At 44.3% G+C, this 16,838-nt stretch overlaps 1 protein-coding gene across 2 annotated transcripts in view; it reads left to right on the forward strand.

Moving 5' to 3' along the window:
* Nucleotides 1–16,838, forward strand: part of CDKL5 (cyclin dependent kinase like 5) — a 118,261-nt gene that overhangs the window by 57,800 nt on the left and 43,623 nt on the right. For both annotated transcript variants that reach the window (XM_054166134.1, XM_054166135.1), the window contains exons 5-7: nt 6,388–6,524; nt 10,252–10,372; nt 14,806–14,865. In XM_054166134.1, the coding sequence (XP_054022109.1) occupies nt 6,388–6,524; nt 10,252–10,372; nt 14,806–14,865 (318 nt within the window). The remainder of the gene's footprint in view (nt 1–6,387; nt 6,525–10,251; nt 10,373–14,805; nt 14,866–16,838) is intronic.

Raw genomic sequence — 16,838 nt, forward strand, 5'->3', positions numbered from 1 at the left:
TGTCAATAGCTCCATTGTTCATACCTCTTCTCCAGTTAAAATAAGAAGCCTCATTTATCAAGACATGGTTTAAAAATTACCGTGATTCATTAGCTCTGTGAATATTCCAGGCACTTGATCCTTCATACCTGCCAAGGGACCGCAGTATGCACTCCAAGGAGCTAACTACCTTCCTTTCTTGCTGCATCTATCTTCATGTGGCTGAGAATTCTGGTGCCATGCATGGTAGTAAGATGGAGACTGGATGTGAGCTACAAGTGTCTTGTAGTAGTGGCTTGCAGAGCCTTCGGCTTCACCACCCTGTGGGAGAGGATCTAAACATTAGGGGGACTTGAAGGGGTATATGGAGGAGGCTGAGACAAGTCGCTGAGTTTAGTGGTATGAAGAGGAACTGGGCAGCTCTTGGGCATCCGTGAGAGGGTTTGAGGCAGCAGCTCTGCCCTCCCTTCACCAGGCCCCACTATCTGTGAGAAGCTTGCTCTTTTCTCTCTGGCAGCAGCCCCTGTGTCCCCTCCAGCGTTGCTGAGCTGTGGAGCGGGGAGCGAAGCCAGCTCATGCAGAGCTTACTGCTGCTGGCAAAGCAGCAGCAGGACCCCTGGCAGCTGCTGCCAGTGCTTCACACACCTGATCCTCCCCCAGCCTCTGCTTAGTGGGGGACACTGGGTGCCTGTGACAGGCAAACCTAGAAATCAAACACAGCAGCAGCTGCCTACCTGGCATACAGCAGAACTTAACCCTGAGCCCTGCTGGCCTGGCACACACAGAAGGGGAGGCCAAGGATGGACTAACAAGAGAGGAATCATCCTGGTCTGAGGCACGGCAGCTATGGCTTGACATCTCCCAAGGCTTTAGCTGAAAGCTAACAGTGTGGTTTAGAGAAACAGCAGTCACTTGATTTCATTTGTCTTTATTTGTGGGTTTATTTTATGTCATTTTAATTTTAGTTTCTTTTTACTTTTTGAAAATTTTATGTTAATTTTAGTTTCTTTTTTACTTTTATTTTATTTTTTCATTTTATTTTTAATTTTTTAATTTGATTTCTACTTTCTTTTAGTTGTATTTTTATTTTTACTTTTAAATTTATTTAAATTTCATTTTAATTTGTATTTTATTTTAATTACATTTTTACTTGTAGCTGTATTTTTAGTTGCATTTTCCTTTAAAATGTTATTTAACTTCATTTGCATTTGCATTTCCTTTAAGTGATTTTGATTTGATTTGGGTTTAATTTTTTAAACATTTTTATTTTTGCATTTTTTATTTTCATTTTTATTTTATTTTTCAATTGTATTTACATTTTATTTTAATTTGCATTCCTTTAAATGTCATTTTTATTTTGGTTTATTTTCATTTTTTTAAACTTTCTTTTATTAAGTTTTTTATTTTTATTTCATATTTATTTGATTTTATTTTAATTTTATTTTAATGTCTTTTACATTTCATTTTCATTTTATTTTATTTTCATTCTTTAAACTATTTTATTTTTATATTTTGTAATTTTTATGCTTTTATTTTAATAATTTTATTTCTACTTAATTTTTGTTTTATTTTTACTTTTTTATTTTTATTTTAAATTTTTGTTTTATTTTATTTTTACTTTTTATTTTATTTTTTATTTTTATCTTTGCTTTTTGGTTTACCTTTGCTTTTTGGTTTATTTTTCTTTGCTTTTTGGTTTATTTTTCTTTGCTTTTTGGTTTATTTTTCTTTGCTTTTTGGTTTATTTTTCTTTGCTTTTTGGTTTATTTTTCTTTGCTTTTTGGTTTATTTTTCTTTGCTTTTTGGTTTATTTTTCTTTGCTTTTTGGTTTATTTTTCTTTGCTTTTTGGTTTATTTTTGCTTTTTGGTTTATTTTTCTTTGCTTTTTGGTTTATTTTTACTTTTCAATTTAATTTTTTCACATTTTACTTCAGTGTAGCAAACATTTTAATTGCTTGGGTTTTTTTTTTTGTCCCAGGATTGCTAGTGGCCCTGGAGGAACGATTGGTTACAAGGTCTCTCATATTGAGAGTCAGACAGACCCAGCAAACTCTAATCTGTGCCTATTGTGCTGTGCAATGCAAACTCCTTGCTTTCCAGCTGGTTTTTGCCAGACAGTTGGGTGGTTTTCGTGATTTATTTATTTTTTTAGCTCTGCAATTCAGAAATATGTTTAAACTCTCTATTAAAGGATCCAAGAGATAATTTATTTGTGATGCCCATCTTGACTGGGCCATGGAAGTACTTCAGAGAGATGAGTGCAGGAAGGGTCAGTGGAAGCGGTGCAATTCTAGGGGCACTTCAAAAGCTGCCTGAAAAGGCAGAGTTTGGAACAGTGTCTTGTACACAGAGGAGTGGGAAAGGGCATCAGACCTGCTAAGCTTGGTGGAACTCTGTTATTGCTACCTGTAAGGGGCTTAGAGATTAAACAGCCAGAGATGGAGAGAGGTGATTCGGCCTCTCTGCTCTGGGGAGGCCTCACCCGGAGTATTGCATCCAGCTCTGGAACCCTCAGCACAGGAAGAACATGGACCTGGTGGAGAGGGTCCAGAGGAGGGAAACAAAAATGATTAGGGGGCTGGAGCACCTCTGCTATGAGGACAGGCTGAGGGAGCTGAGGCTGTTCAGCCTGGAGAAGAGAAGGCTCCAGGCAGAACTCAGAGCAGCCTGCCAGTACCTGAAGGGGGCTCCAAGAAGGCTGCAGAGGGACCGTTGCCAAAGGCCTGCAGGGACAGGACCAGGGGCAGTGGTTTGAAATGAGAGGAGAGCCGATGTAGGTTGGATGTGAGGAACAAGTTCTGCACCATGAGGGTGCTGGAACACTGCAACAGGTTGCCCTGGGAGGTGCTTGAGGCCCCCATCCCTGGAGCAGTTCAAGGTGAGGCTGGAGAAGGCTGTGAGCAAGCTGCTGTAATAATGGAGGACGTCCCTGCTGAGTGCAGGGAGGTTGGACTGGGTGACCTTTGGAGGTCCCTTCCAACCCATCCCATTCTATGATTCTCTTCAGCACAAATCCTAACCAATGAATCCCAGTAGCAAGCCCCAAACAGGATTATTGCATTAGCCTGCACAAAACAACAACAACAAAAATGAAAACAAGCAGTGCAACATTGCCATTAGCCGTGGCTTTCCAAGAGCAGGAAATAATATCAGCTTACAGGACTGATGACTGCTTTTCAGAGTTGCAGCAAGTTGTTTACAAGTTCCTGGAAAGATGACAGAAGTTCTTTTGATGAATTTGATTCAGCCCATTTCACATCTGTCTCATTAATATGGGAGTTCATTAGAAGGCTGAATGTGCTGTAATTGTTTGTATTGCCATTTTTGTGGCGCTGAATGTTTTCTGCTGTTGTTTGCCATGTGCAGGCTAAATGTGCTGGGAAGAGCCTGCCTAGCTCTGGGGTGGAAAATGAAATTATTTCGATTGCTCTAAATTATACATTTTTTTTTCACTCCAAACATTGGTGATGATAGTGTTTTGCTTTCCTCTTCCCTCCTGCTATACTTCAGTTTCTCTTTTATTTATTTCTTGGGTGGTTTTTTTTTTCCCTTCTCTTCTGCTTGTGGTGATCTGGAGGAGGGGATTGAGTCCATCGACAGTAAATTTGCAGATGACACCAAGTTAGGGGCAGGTGTTGATCTGTTGGAGGGAAGGAGGGCCCTGCAGAGCGACCTTGCCAGGCTGGACAGATGGGCAGAGGCCAATGGGATGAGATTTGATAAGGCTAAGTGCAGGGTTCTACATATTGGCCACAACAACCCCGTGCAGTGCTACAGGCTGGGGTCAGAGTGCCTGGAGAGCGGCCAGGCAGAGAGGGACCTGGGGGTGTTTGGTTGATAGTAGGCTGAACATGAGGCAGCAGTGTGAAGGCCAATGGCATCCTGGCCTGCATCAGGAGGAGTGTGGCCAGCAGGAGCAGGGAAGACATTCTGCCCTGTGCTCAGCACTGGTTAGGCCACCCCTTGAGTCCTGTGTCCAGTTCTGGGCCCCTCAGGTTAGGAAAGATGTTGAGCTGCTGGAAGGTGTCCAGAGAAGGGCAACAAAGCTGGGGAGGGGTCTGGAGCACAGCCCTGTGAGGAGAGGCTGAGGGAGCTGGGGTTGCTTAGCCTGCAGAAGAGAAGGCTCAGGGGGAGACTTCATTGTTGTCTACAACTCCCTGAAGGAAGGTTGTAGCCAGGTGGGGGTTGGTCTCTTCTCCCAGGCACCCAGCAACAGCATGAGGGGACAGAGTCTCAAGCTGTGCCAGGGGAGGTTCAGGCTGGATGTTAGGAAGAAATTCTTCACAGAGAGAGAGATTTGCCATGAGAATGTGCTGTCCAGGGAGGTGGTGGAGTCACCATCCCTGGAGATCTTCAAGAAAAGCCTGGGTGAGGCACTTATTGCCATGGTCTGATTGATTGGATAGGGCTGGGTGATAGGTTGGACTGGATAATCTTGGAGGTCTCTTCCAACCTGGCTGATTCTATGATCTATATTTGCACAACCTGTGCCATGCTCTGTGGCAGCGCCAGCGACGAGCGGTGTGAGCAATCTGGCAGTGCAGGCCTAGAGCCTGACATGGTGCTAGGCCATGCTCAGCATAAGTGCAGAGCCAGCTAGCAGTGTACCAAACAGTGCTGTGCCTGCAGCACGTAACTAAAACAAGGCACTGGTAGCTATAAACACAGCAAGTTATCTTGGGACAGCAGGACATGCACCTGCATCAACAAACCTCGTGTGCCATCAGTAGTTGGACCAATAACCTATAATAGTGTGATGTGTGGTCACTCATAGGGGACCAATGAGTCCATGCCAACAACTCTGAGTTTATGTAAGTTGTAGAAGTTCCCTTGCTATGCACTTCTGCCTTTCCTATCCCTTCTTCTTCCATGCTTTACTTTACTGTGCTATGCTCGCACCATGGGCCTGCATCGTGGGCCTGCACCATAGGCCTGCCATACTGGAACAATAAAGGATCGATACTCGATCATATTGGTCAGCTGTATTGATTCCAATCTCCATCATCGATAATGCTCTCTCCTCTGCAAACCTCTCTTGCCTTTTGCTTGATCAGAAAAAGGATTTCCCTGAGCTGCTTCTTCTTTCTCTGACTTATTTTGTGATACATGAGCTGCAGATTGGGATTTAGCTTTGAATTTATGCAGTCCTGGCCCATTTAATATCTACAACTACCTGAAGGGAGGTTGTAGCCAGGTGGGGGTTGGTCTCTTCTCCCAGGCAACCAGCACCAGAACAAGAGGACACAGTCTCAAGCTGTGACAGGGGAAGTTCAGGCTGGAGGCTAGGAAGAAATTCTTCCCAGCAAGAGAGACTGGCCATTGGGATGTGCTGCCCAGGGAGGTGGTGGAGTCACCATCCCTGGAGGTGTTTAGGAAGAGCCTGGCTGAGGCACTTGGTGCCATGGTTTAGTTAATTGGATGGTGTTGGGTGATAAGTTGGACTTGATGATGTCTGAGGTCTTTTCCAACCTGGTTAATCCTGTGTTTTGTATCTCTCTGTTGTGCATGAGAGGTCTAAGAGATTAAGAGCCCTTCATGTGCATGGGAACATTTTGCTGAACAAATGCATTTCACTTTGCTAACTGAGAAGACGAAACCTGGCATTGTATTGGTAGCATCCTTTAGAACCTTGGGGGGCCCTGGGTGATGAGAGTGTGCATAACACTCTCCCAAAACACTCCTCCTTCCTTCAACAATGCCCAGGCAGCTAAACTGTCAGAACAACACTTAGATTTCTCAGGGTTTTTTCTGAGGCTTTTCCTCAGGTTCAGACTGAAGGCTTCGCTAGATTGATCCTTGCTCTGCTGCCCTCTGTGGCTGCTACCCTGCTCCTCCTTGCTGAATTGCTGTCGAAAGCCTCGAGGGGAAACTTCCTGCACTTACAAAGCCGTGCTTAAAATATATTCTGGCTTTTGGGGGAATCAAATGAAAGCATTTTAGAATCAAATAGGTTTCCTTGGCGTCGTTCAAAAGGTGAGCTTTTGCATTCCCGTGGTTTTCCTGAGGGCTTATTGACCTTGCCAGTGCTTGTGGGGTGGAGGATGAGTCTGTGCACGCACCTTTGGTGGAAGCTTATTAGTGCTCTTCATAACGAAAAGAAGATACAAACACAAAGGAGTTGTTTCTTAGGTCTTTTTCTGCCACTGAAAACCGTGGTGGTGGGAAGCCTGTGTTGGTTGTGCAGTGGTAGCACAGTCACCGCTTGACCTCTCTTCCAGTGCAGAAGCATCCAGGCAGCAGAGAGAGCCCGCGCTGGAAAAGAAACCTTTGGCTCTGCAATATCTGGAACATGATAATTTAAGCAGGGGTTCAAAAGAATGATTTCTAACACTTGTTCCTTGGGGGTGCTGGGTGTCTTGTTCTCATTTTTAATCTGTTCTGCTCTGTCACTTTTGCTTTGCACTGTAGAAAATGAAGAAGTCAAAGAAACCACTCTTCGAGAGCTTAAAATGCTTCGCACTTTGAAACAGGAGAACATAGTGGAGCTGAAGGAAGCCTTCAGAAGAAGAGGAAAATTATACTTAGTTTTTGAATATGTGGAAAAAGTGAGTTGAGTTTGTACTATTTTTGGCACTGTTTAATCATCAGCTTATTGGGGAAGTCTTTAAAGTGCTCAAATCTGTAAAGAGGAGCAGCAGAAACTGGGATGCAGTCTGAAGCTGTTGTGGTTAAATATTTACTGTGAGAGGGCAGCACTGCTTCCTTTACTGGTGGTCTTGCTTCAGGTATTGGTATTTGAAAAAACCCCAAAGTTCTTCCATGTAAGGAGTTCTTCCTCTGGGAGAAAGGGACCTGGGGGTGCTGGTGGACAGAAGGATGTCCATGAGCCAGCAATGTGCCCTTGTGGCCAAGAAGGCCAGGGGCATCCTGGGGTGGATTAGAAGGGCTGTTGTTAGAAGGTGGAGAGAGGTTCTTCAGCCCCTCTACCCTGGTGAGTCCACATCTGGAATATTGTGTCCAATTCTGGGCCACTCAGGTCAAGAAGGGCCTCAGGGAAGTGCTTTAGAGTGTCCAGCACAAAGCTGCTGCAGGCAGTGGTAGATCTCCATGTGAGGCCTGGCTGAGGGAGCTGGGGCTTGGAGCAGAGGAACCTGAGGTCTGCCCTCATAGCTGGGGATAAAGATGTGTTCCAGGCTCTGCTCAGGGATGTCCAAGGACAGCTCAAGGGGCACTGGGTGGCAGCTGGAGCAGAGCAGGTGCCACAGGAACAGAAGGGAAACCTTTTTGCCTGTGAGGGTGTGAGAGGCCTGGAGCAGGCTGCCCAGAGAGGCTGTGGAGTCTCCTTGTGTGGAGGCATTGCAAAGCCAGCTGGATGTGTTGCTGTGGGAGCTGCCCTGGGTGCTCCTGCTCTGGCAGGGGGCTTGGACTGGGTGGTCTCTGGAGATCCCTTCCAACCCCTCACATTCTGTTATTCTGTGCTGTGAAAAAAAAAATTGTATTCCAGTTGTGTAGACTGGAATACCCACCATCTGAAACAAAAATTCCCTCCATACTCTAGAGACTAGTGCAATGAATCATGATGTAGTCAAGATCATAGGCTCGTGACCTTGAAATCTGTTTCAACTTTCTCCATCCTTCCCTGTTAAAAATAGGATTTGTTTGTATATTTCTGTAACAAGGCCACTATCAATAGTTGCTTAGAGGGATTTGGCAGAGATCACTGTCATTAGCTCCAATCCTGACCTCATTTGAAACCATTCCAAAATTTCCTTAGATTACCCTACCACTGCCAAGCATCCTGGGCTGTTTCCAGGGGGAAACCTGGAGCACATTGGTTTTGCATTGTTGTTCAGCCTTTGTGATGCAGGTAGGCCTTCCCTCTGAATGCTAAACCACTCAGCACTTCTTGATGGAAGTATTTCAGGTACACACCGTGAAAAATAAACACTAGCTTAAAGATCTGTGTCTCTGGAGATTTCAAGAGATTTACTGCTCCCTTGACTTGAGTTTTCCTTTATTATCCTGCCAATGTGATGTTGCAGTCTAGCTGAGTGCTAGAGCTCTGCAGTCGGTTCTCTCTTCTGTGAAGATTTCTCACCCTAAATCATAGAATCACAGAATCTTAGAATGGTTTGGGTTGGAAAGGACCTTTAAAGGTCATCCAGCCCAACACCCTTGCACTCAGCGGGGACATCCTCCACTAGATCAGGTTGCTCAGAGCCTTGTCCAACTTCACCTTGAATATCTCCAGGAATGGGGCCTCAGCTCCCTCCCTGGGCATCCTGTTCCAGTGTTCCACCACCCTCGCGGTGCAGAAACTGTTCCCAACAGCCAATCTAAATTTGCTCTTCTCTCATTTCAAACCATTGCCCCTGGTCCTGTCCCTACAGGGAAGGGTGGAAGGAATTCAATAAAATGTGTTATAGTAGGCAAATTTTTTTCTTTAACTGCTGCTGAACACCTTGTGTCCTTTAGGGAACCTTAGCTCTCAAAGCCAGATTACTTACATTGACATGTAGTCTAATCTCCTTTATGCATCATCCCCTTAGTTAATGTCTTCAGCTAGGATTATATGTGGCTGTGTTGATGCTCCTATTTTGGTTCATCTTTGTAACACTAACTTCTTGACTTACTTATCCAGATCCACAAGCTTGGGTGTGGATGAGAGTGCAGCTAGAATCAGTGTGATTCCTTCACAGAAAATACCTTTTCTCAGCTCTGAAATGTGTTTCTAAGGGAACTGAGAGTATTTATTCAGAGATGTCTGTAGAATCATAGAATGGCTTAGGTTAGAAGGGAGCTCAGAGCTCATCTCCTCCAACCTCCCCACCATGCCCAGGGACACTTCTCAGCTCCACTCAGCTGTTCAAGGCCTCATCCAGCCTGGTCTTCAACACCCCCAGGCAGGAGGCAGCCACAGCCTCCCTGGGCAGCCTGTGCCACACTCTCACCAGCCTCACCCTCAACAACTTCTTCCTCAGCTCCACTCTGCCCCTGCTCTGCCTCAGCTCCAAACCATTCCCCCTTGTCCTGGCTTCAGACCCCCTCAGCAAAAGTCTCTCTGCAGCCTTCCTGCAGGATGCCTTCAGCTCCTGGCAGGCAGCTCTGAGCTGCCCCTGGAGCCTTCTCTTCTGCAGGCTGCACAGCCCCAGCTCCCTCAGCCTGTGCTCACAGCAGAGCTGCTCCATCCCTGGGAGCATCTTGGTGGCCCTCTTCTGGACCCACTCCAACAGTTCCTGTTTCCAAATATTATCAAAGTTTTCTCTTCTGTTTGTGTTCATTAGAAGTCTCACAAGAGAAATGTCAACAATTGTATTGTACAGCTAAAGAAAATGTTTGTCTAAGACGAGGTAAATTTATTTGAAATGAAAACTCTCCAGATGCTCAAATCTGTCATGAAATGAGTTGTGTAATCCTTCTCCCTCTTCAAGTGGGCTGCTGCTGCCCATTCTTCATTCAGGATTCAGAGCACAAACTCCATTGTGCTTCTAATCACAGGAAAGTGGAGACATTTGCTAAGATAATGGGAATCTAAGTGTCCTTTGTCAAAGAGGAAATTTTCTACTGCAAACAATCCATTTATTTTCTTCCCTAGGTGTATAATTAAAACAGTTCACATGGCCAGAGTTACTGTAGTGCACATATGTCTAAGATCAATGTAGATGATGTATAGGTATAGGGTACTCCCCAGGTTAGTATTTGTGCCCCTGTGAGGCATTTTTATGTCTGTGACAACATCTGTACTAACAGGCTGCTGTTGCTGGAACTGTATATGGTATGGGGATTTGAACATTGCTATGAAGAGAGACTGAGAACCCTGGGGCTGTTTAGTCTGGAGAAGAGAAGGCTGAGAGGGGATCTGATCAATGTCTATTAATATCTGAGGGGTGGGTGTCAAGTGAAGGGGGCCAAGCTCTTTTTGGTTGTGCACAGTAATAAGACAGGGAGCAATGGAGACAAACTTGAACAGAGAAGGTTTCAGCTCAACCTGAGGAGAAACTTCTTGACAGTGAGGGTGGCAGAACCTTGGAGCAGGCTGCCCAGTGAGGTTGTGAAGTCTCCTCTGGAGATTTCCAAAGCCACCTGGATGTGTTCCTGTGTGACCTGCTGTAGGTGATCCTGCTCTGGCAGGGGGTTTGGACTGGATGACCTCTGGAGGTCCCTTCCAACCTCTTAACATTCTGTGATATCCTTATGCTTAGAATATACTCCATGGATGTTGGAACTACTGACTCAGTGGCCTAAGTATGTTGTTTGAGAACGCTGAAAGCATGTTCTCTTCTAGAAACTACAGGAAAACTCTCTGAAATGTGATGTCTCTTAACCTTGTAGAATATGCTGGAGTTGTTAGAAGAGATGCCAAATGGAGTTCCACCAGAAAAAGTGAAGAGCTACATCTACCAGCTCATTAAAGCAATTCACTGGTGCCATAAGAATGACATTGTGCACAGAGGTGAGTGTCTGCAAAATAAGCCCTGGGTAGGAGTTTGCATTCTGGAGGAAGATGATGTGGTGGTTTGCACTTAAAGACATTGCTTTATATCAACAGGGGTGGGAGGGGGGAAACCCTGTCAATTTGGCAGGGTTTTAATCCTGCTGCATGACTTCAGATCTCTTTTAACCTGAATTCATCTGCAGTCCACTGGCTCTGGGGTGTGATGTAAAGACTGCATGATATGCACAGCAGAGTGAAATGGAGTCCAGGGAAAGGTTTTAACATCCCATGGAACTCAGGCACTTCCCTTTTGAATCTGCTGAGGCTGCATCTGGAGCGTTGTGGCCAGTTCTGGGCCCTTCAGTTCGAAAATAGAAGTCAAATATAAGTAAAACATTGAAAACCAAATGAAAATAAAAATAAGGGAAAAGTAAACTAAAATGTTCAAAATGAAATGAAAATAAGAGAAAAGAAAAATAACATTTTGACAGCAAAATGAAAAGTGAAATAAGGGAAAAGGAAATTAAAGTTTTTAAAAGCAAAAATTGAAGTAAAATAAAATGTTAAAAATAAAATAAAAAAATAAAAGTAAAATAGGAATTTAAAAATGAAATAGAAATGAAAATAAAACTAAAAGTTTGGAATGTAAAATGAAATGAAAATAAATGTAAAGTGAAATTTTGAAAGTAAAAGTAAATGAAAATAAAAGCAAGGTGAAATTTTGAAGGCAAAAGGAAAGGAAAATAAAAGTAAGGTGGAGTTTTGAAGGCAAAAGGAAAGGGAAATAAAAGTAAGGTGGAGTTTTGAAGGCAAAAGGAAAGGAAAATAAAAGCAAGGTGAAATTTTGAAGGCAAAAGGAAAGGAAAATAAAAGCAAGGTGAAATTTTGAAGGCAAAAGGAAAGGAAAATAAAAGCAAGGTGAAATTTTGAAGGCAAAATTCTATGTATCAATATGTGCATACTTACATTTTTATTTTGTTTGTACTTATTTCTATTAAATAATATCAATATATCTAATATAGTTACAGATTTGGGTATTTGTGTGCTCATATTTTAATATTGGTGTATATGAAGCCCTTCACTACATTGATATATTCAGTATGTGTGAATAAATTCAATATATTTATGGTCATATATTTGTATATTTAGATTTTAATGTTTTTGTCCCTCAATCTTTACATACTCATATATTTATGTGCACATATTTTTAATCACACACATATATTTATATATTTACATATCCAAATCTTGCTATATTAGTATATTCCAAGCCCCCATGGCAGGGGGGTTGGGACTGGATGATCCTTGGGGGCCCTTCCAACCCTAACAATTCTATGATTCCATTTATATTTTATACTTCTAGTTATAACTTCTATATTGATATACTTATATCTGTATAGAATCTATTTGTCTGCTTTATATGATTATATAAATAAATATAAATAATATATTCTATCATATTATATTATATTATCATAGAAGCATAGAATCAATAAGGTTGGAAAAGACCTTAGAGATCATCAAGTCCAAACTGTCACCACAGACCTCGTGACTACTAAACCATGGCACCAAGTGCCACATCCAATCCCCTTTTGAACACCTCCAGGGATGGTGACCCCACCACCTCCTCGGGCAGCACATTCCAATGGCTAACAACTCTCTCTGTGAAGAACTTTCTTCTCTCCAGCCTAAACCTCCCCTGGCACAGCTTGAGACTGTGTCCTCTTGTTCTGGAGCTGGTTGCTTGAGAGAAGAGACTAATCCTCTCCTGGCTACAACCTCCCTTCAGGTAGTTGTAGACAGCAATGAGGTCTCCCCTGAGCCTCCTCTTCTCCAGGCTAAGCAACCCCAGCTCCCTCAGCCTCTCCTCACAGGGCTGTGCTCCAGACCCCTCCCCAGCCTTGTTGCCCTTCTCTGGACCTGTTCAAGGGCCTCAATGTCCTTCTAAAATTGGGGGGCCCAGAACTGGACACAGGACTCCAGGTGTGGCCTAACCAGTGCTGAGCACAGGGCACAATGACTTCCCTGCTCCTGCTGGCCACACTATTCTTGTTGCATGCCAGGATGCCATTGGCCCTCTTGGCCACCTGGACATACTGCTGGCTCGTGTTCAGCCAGCTGTCAACCAGTACCCCCAGGTCCCATTCTGCCTGGCTGCTCTCCAGCCTCTCTGACCCCAGCCTGTAGCTCTGCATGGGGTTGTTGTGGCCAAAGTGCAGCACCTGGCACTTGGACTTGTTGAATGCCATCCTGTTGGACTCTGCCCATCTGTGCAGCTGGCCTGGCTATGCTATTCTATTCTATTCTATTCTATTCTATTCTATTCTATTCTATTCTATTCTATTCTATTCTATTCTATTCTATTCTCACATATGTATTATCTTATATAAATTTATTTCTATTTGAACACTGTTTGTATTTATATCTAATTTATATTTAAGACCAATCAAGCATCAGAAGGGTCTGAAACTATTTGTCAAAGTATAGTTTGATAAAGGTCCCAGCTCTGGATGCCACAGTATCAGTTTCAAAGCAGATTTAAAAGTAGACAACGCTTTTTTTATCCAAAGCAGTGGTGAGAAGCAATGAAGAAAATCCTTGCTCCAGGCGTCGAGCACTACACACTTCACATCTGCTTGCTTCCCTGGGCAACTAAATGTCACTTCCTTGTATCATTTTGCAGCATCCCAGTATTCTGCACAGTCACTTGGTGGCCAGGAAAATCTTTATGCATCTTGTGCCACTCCATATTTTGCTTTCAAAGACTCCCAAGCAGCAGAAAATGTGTTCTGGGTGCTCACAACCTGAGCTGCTGGAAGCTTCTTTCAGCAGGCGCTGTGGGAATGCTTCGTTTCTGCTGGGGTGAATCATCTGCACCTCCAGCAGGAAACCAGAGCTGCTGACATTTTAGACATTTTATCAGTAAACACAAAAAGAATTGCTATATCTGATATTTTTTTAATATTTTACATCTTTTTTTCCTATTTTAAATATCTCTTTTATATACCAATATAGTCAATACATTGCTATTGAATATATCTATATAGTTCACTGTGTCCCATGTATTTATGTGTCTGTATAGCCCAGCATCACACAGAATCAACCAGGTTGGAAGAGACCTCCAAAGTCATATTTATATGCTTATATTTTAACATCAGCACATTCAATGTACATCAATATATTTTCAACCTGGATCACTGTATATCAATATATTGATCTATTTGTTTATAGACAGATGGGACGGAGTCCAACAGGATGGCATTCAACAAGTCCAAGTGCTGGGTGCTGCACTTTGGCCACAACAACCCCATGCAGAGCTACAGGCTGGGGACAGAGTGGCTGAGAGCTGCCAAACAGAGAGGGACCTGGGGGTGCTGATTGACAGCTGCCTAAACATGAGCCAGCAGTGTGCCCAGGTGGCCAAGAAGGCCAATGGCATCCTGGCCTGCATCAGTAATAGTGTGGCCAGCAGGAGCAGGGAAGTCATTGTGCCCCTGTACTCTGCACTGGTTAGGCCACACCTTGAGTCCTGTGTCCAGTTCTGGGCCTCTCAGTTTAAGAAGGACATTGAGAAACTTGAACGTGTCCAGAGAAGGGCAACGAGGCTGGGGAGAGGCCTTGAGCATAGCCCTGTGGGGAGAGGCTGAGGGAGCTGGGGTTGCTTGGCCTGGAGAAGAGGAGGCTCAGGGTAGACCTCATTGCTCTCTACAACTACCTGAAGGGAGGTTGTAGACAGGCAGAGGTTGGTCTCTTCTCCCAGGCAGCCAGCACCAGAACAAGAGGACACAGTCTCAGGCTGCGCCAGGGGAGGTTTAAGCTGGAGGTTAGGAGGAAGTTCTACACAGAGAGAGTGATTGCCTATTGGAATGGGCTGCCCGAGGAGGTGGTGGGGTCACCATCACTGGAGGTGTTCAGGAGGAGACTTGACAGGATGCTTGGTTGCATGGTTTAGTTGGTTGGGTGGTGTTGGATGATATGTTGGACATGATGATCTTGAAGGTCTCTTCCAACCTGGTCTGGTCTATTCTATTCTATTCTATTCTATATTCAACCTCTATTGAGATATTCAATGTGCATCCATCTGTAGCAATATATTTATGTTTGTTTATTGATCTATTTGTGTTATCATTTTTACATATCAGTGTATTCACTGTATATTGAGATGTCAATCTATATCCATGTCTATCAATATATTAATATATTTGTGTATATATATTCCTATTTTAGCATTTCTACATGTCCATATATTCCATACCTATTGACATGTTCCATACCTATTGATATATTCAATACCTATTGACATGGTCAATGTATATCACTATATATCAATATATTGACCTATTGGTCTATTTATCTCTTTCTATTTTAACATATCTGAGTTCAACATTAAAAAAGAGAAGTTAACAGGACTTTATTTGTGGTTTTTCTTCTCTCTCACTCTGTTACTGCAGATATCAAGCCAGAGAATCTCTTAATAAGCCACAACGATGTTCTGAAGCTGTGTGACTTTGGTAAGTTCAGTAGACAGATAACCTGCTTCTTGGGATTTTAAAAGCAAACCTCCTGCAGTGGGTTTTTTTGCCTTGCTCATTGACCAGTTCTGCAGTGTGTGCTGATTAAAACCTTCCTCTTCAGGTTTGTGGCTAGCACTGGTATTGGAAAGCTCTCTGTGCTTAATGTGCATACCCTGTGAAAGAGCTGTGTGAGCATGCAGGCAGAAATGCTGCAGAGCTGGCCAAAGAGCAACCTCGTAAGGTTCAACCAGCAAAAGTGCAGAGTCCTGCAGCTGGGAAGGAAGAACAAACTGCAGCAGGACAGGCTGGCAGGGGATCTGCTGGAGAGCAGCCCCAAGGAGAAGGACCTGGGAGTGCTGGTGGGCAGCAAGTTCTGCATGGCACAGCAATGTGCCCTGGGGGCCAAGAAGGCCAAGGGGTTCCCGGGAGGCATTGGGAGGAGTGTGTCCAGCAGAGCCAGGGAGGTTCTTCTCCCTTTCTACTCTGCCCTGCTGAGACCTCCCCTGGAATATTGCATCCAGTTCTGGGCTCCCCAGTTCAGGAGGGACAACTTTACTGTTATCTTAATTAAGAAGTCATGTGTCCACATAGAATCATTCAGGTTGGAAAAGACCCTTGAGATCATCAGGTCCAGCCATTCACCCTACTCTACCAAGAGTTCACCACTAAACCATATCTCTGAGCACCACATCTAAACACCTCCAGGGATGGTGACTCCACCACCTCCCTGGGCTGCCTGTGCCAATCCCTGACCACTCTTGCAGTGACAACAATTTTCCTAATGTCTAGCCCAAGGTTGGCCTTCCAGTATCTTAAGGGGGGCCTACAAGAAAGCTGGGGAGGGACTTTTGAGGGTGTCAGGGGACTGGGGGGGTGGGAAAAGAAATAGAGATTGGATGTTAGGAAGAAGACCTTCCCCATGAGGGTGGAACAGGTTGCCCAGGGAGGTGGTGAAAGCCTCATGCCTGGAGGTGTTTGCAGCCAGGCTGGATGTGACTATCAGCCACCTGCTGTAGTGTGAGGTGTCCCTGGCCATGGCAGTGGGGTTGGAACCGGATGCTCCTTGAGGTCCCTTCCAACCCTGACAACTCTATAATTCGATGATTAACGACTGCATGGATGGAGGTTAGAGTCAGGGTTGTAGGTGTGATATCAAATCTGATGTTCCTGGCATATCAATACCTCTTTAATGTCAGCTTTGAGGCTTCAAAGAAGCAGCACCCAAGCACAGAGCAAACTTTGCCCACATGAGTAATCCCCACAGGCCAGCAGAGCAGAGTGTGCACTGTGCCAGCAATCTGCATTTTGATTTTTTTCAGTGCTACCTAGACACAGAATAAAACATTGTTCCCTATAAACAGCTTAGATGTTGGCTTGGCAAAGAAAACCCAATTCCATCGTGCTACCCAAGGGCACTTTGGAGTGAGAGCAGTTGGAAATCTGTCATTCCAAACCTCTGCAATTTTGACTGAGGAGAATAACTGCTGGGGAGAAAGAAAAAGATTGAAATAGTTTCCCAGGACACAAAGAAGTTGTTTGTCATTTGCAGTGCAGCTTGTTTCTTTTAATCCTAAAGGCATTTTTGCTTAAGCATTCAGAAGCAATAACTGTTCTAGGAAAAGCCTTAGAAGAGTTTGGTCCATAGGAATTCTTTGAATTAAGGGCAATTTATTCTGTAGTGTCAGGAGCTGCACGGCTCTGCCAGAGCACCAGGGTACTGCTGCACTCTGCCCTAGGTGCCTTTGCCTTTTTTGGTGCCCACAGGCCTCCTGTCTGCCCTCTCCTGGCACTTCAGTGCCCAGGCTGCCCTGGCAGCCTTGCCAAGAGCCCTGAGCTGGTGGGGCAGGTATTTTTTCCCTTACCCTACACTTATTTTTCAGTGCCTTGCCCACCTGCAAAGCAAACCTTACTGGGGTTGGCAGGGCCAGGGTTCTCCCAGGGAGGTGAGGCTGCATACACCTTTCTCTCTC

This window comes from Dryobates pubescens, chromosome 12 (genome assembly GCF_014839835.1).
Source record: "Dryobates pubescens isolate bDryPub1 chromosome 12, bDryPub1.pri, whole genome shotgun sequence".
In the NCBI taxonomy this organism is placed as follows: Eukaryota; Metazoa; Chordata; class Aves; order Piciformes; family Picidae; genus Dryobates; species Dryobates pubescens.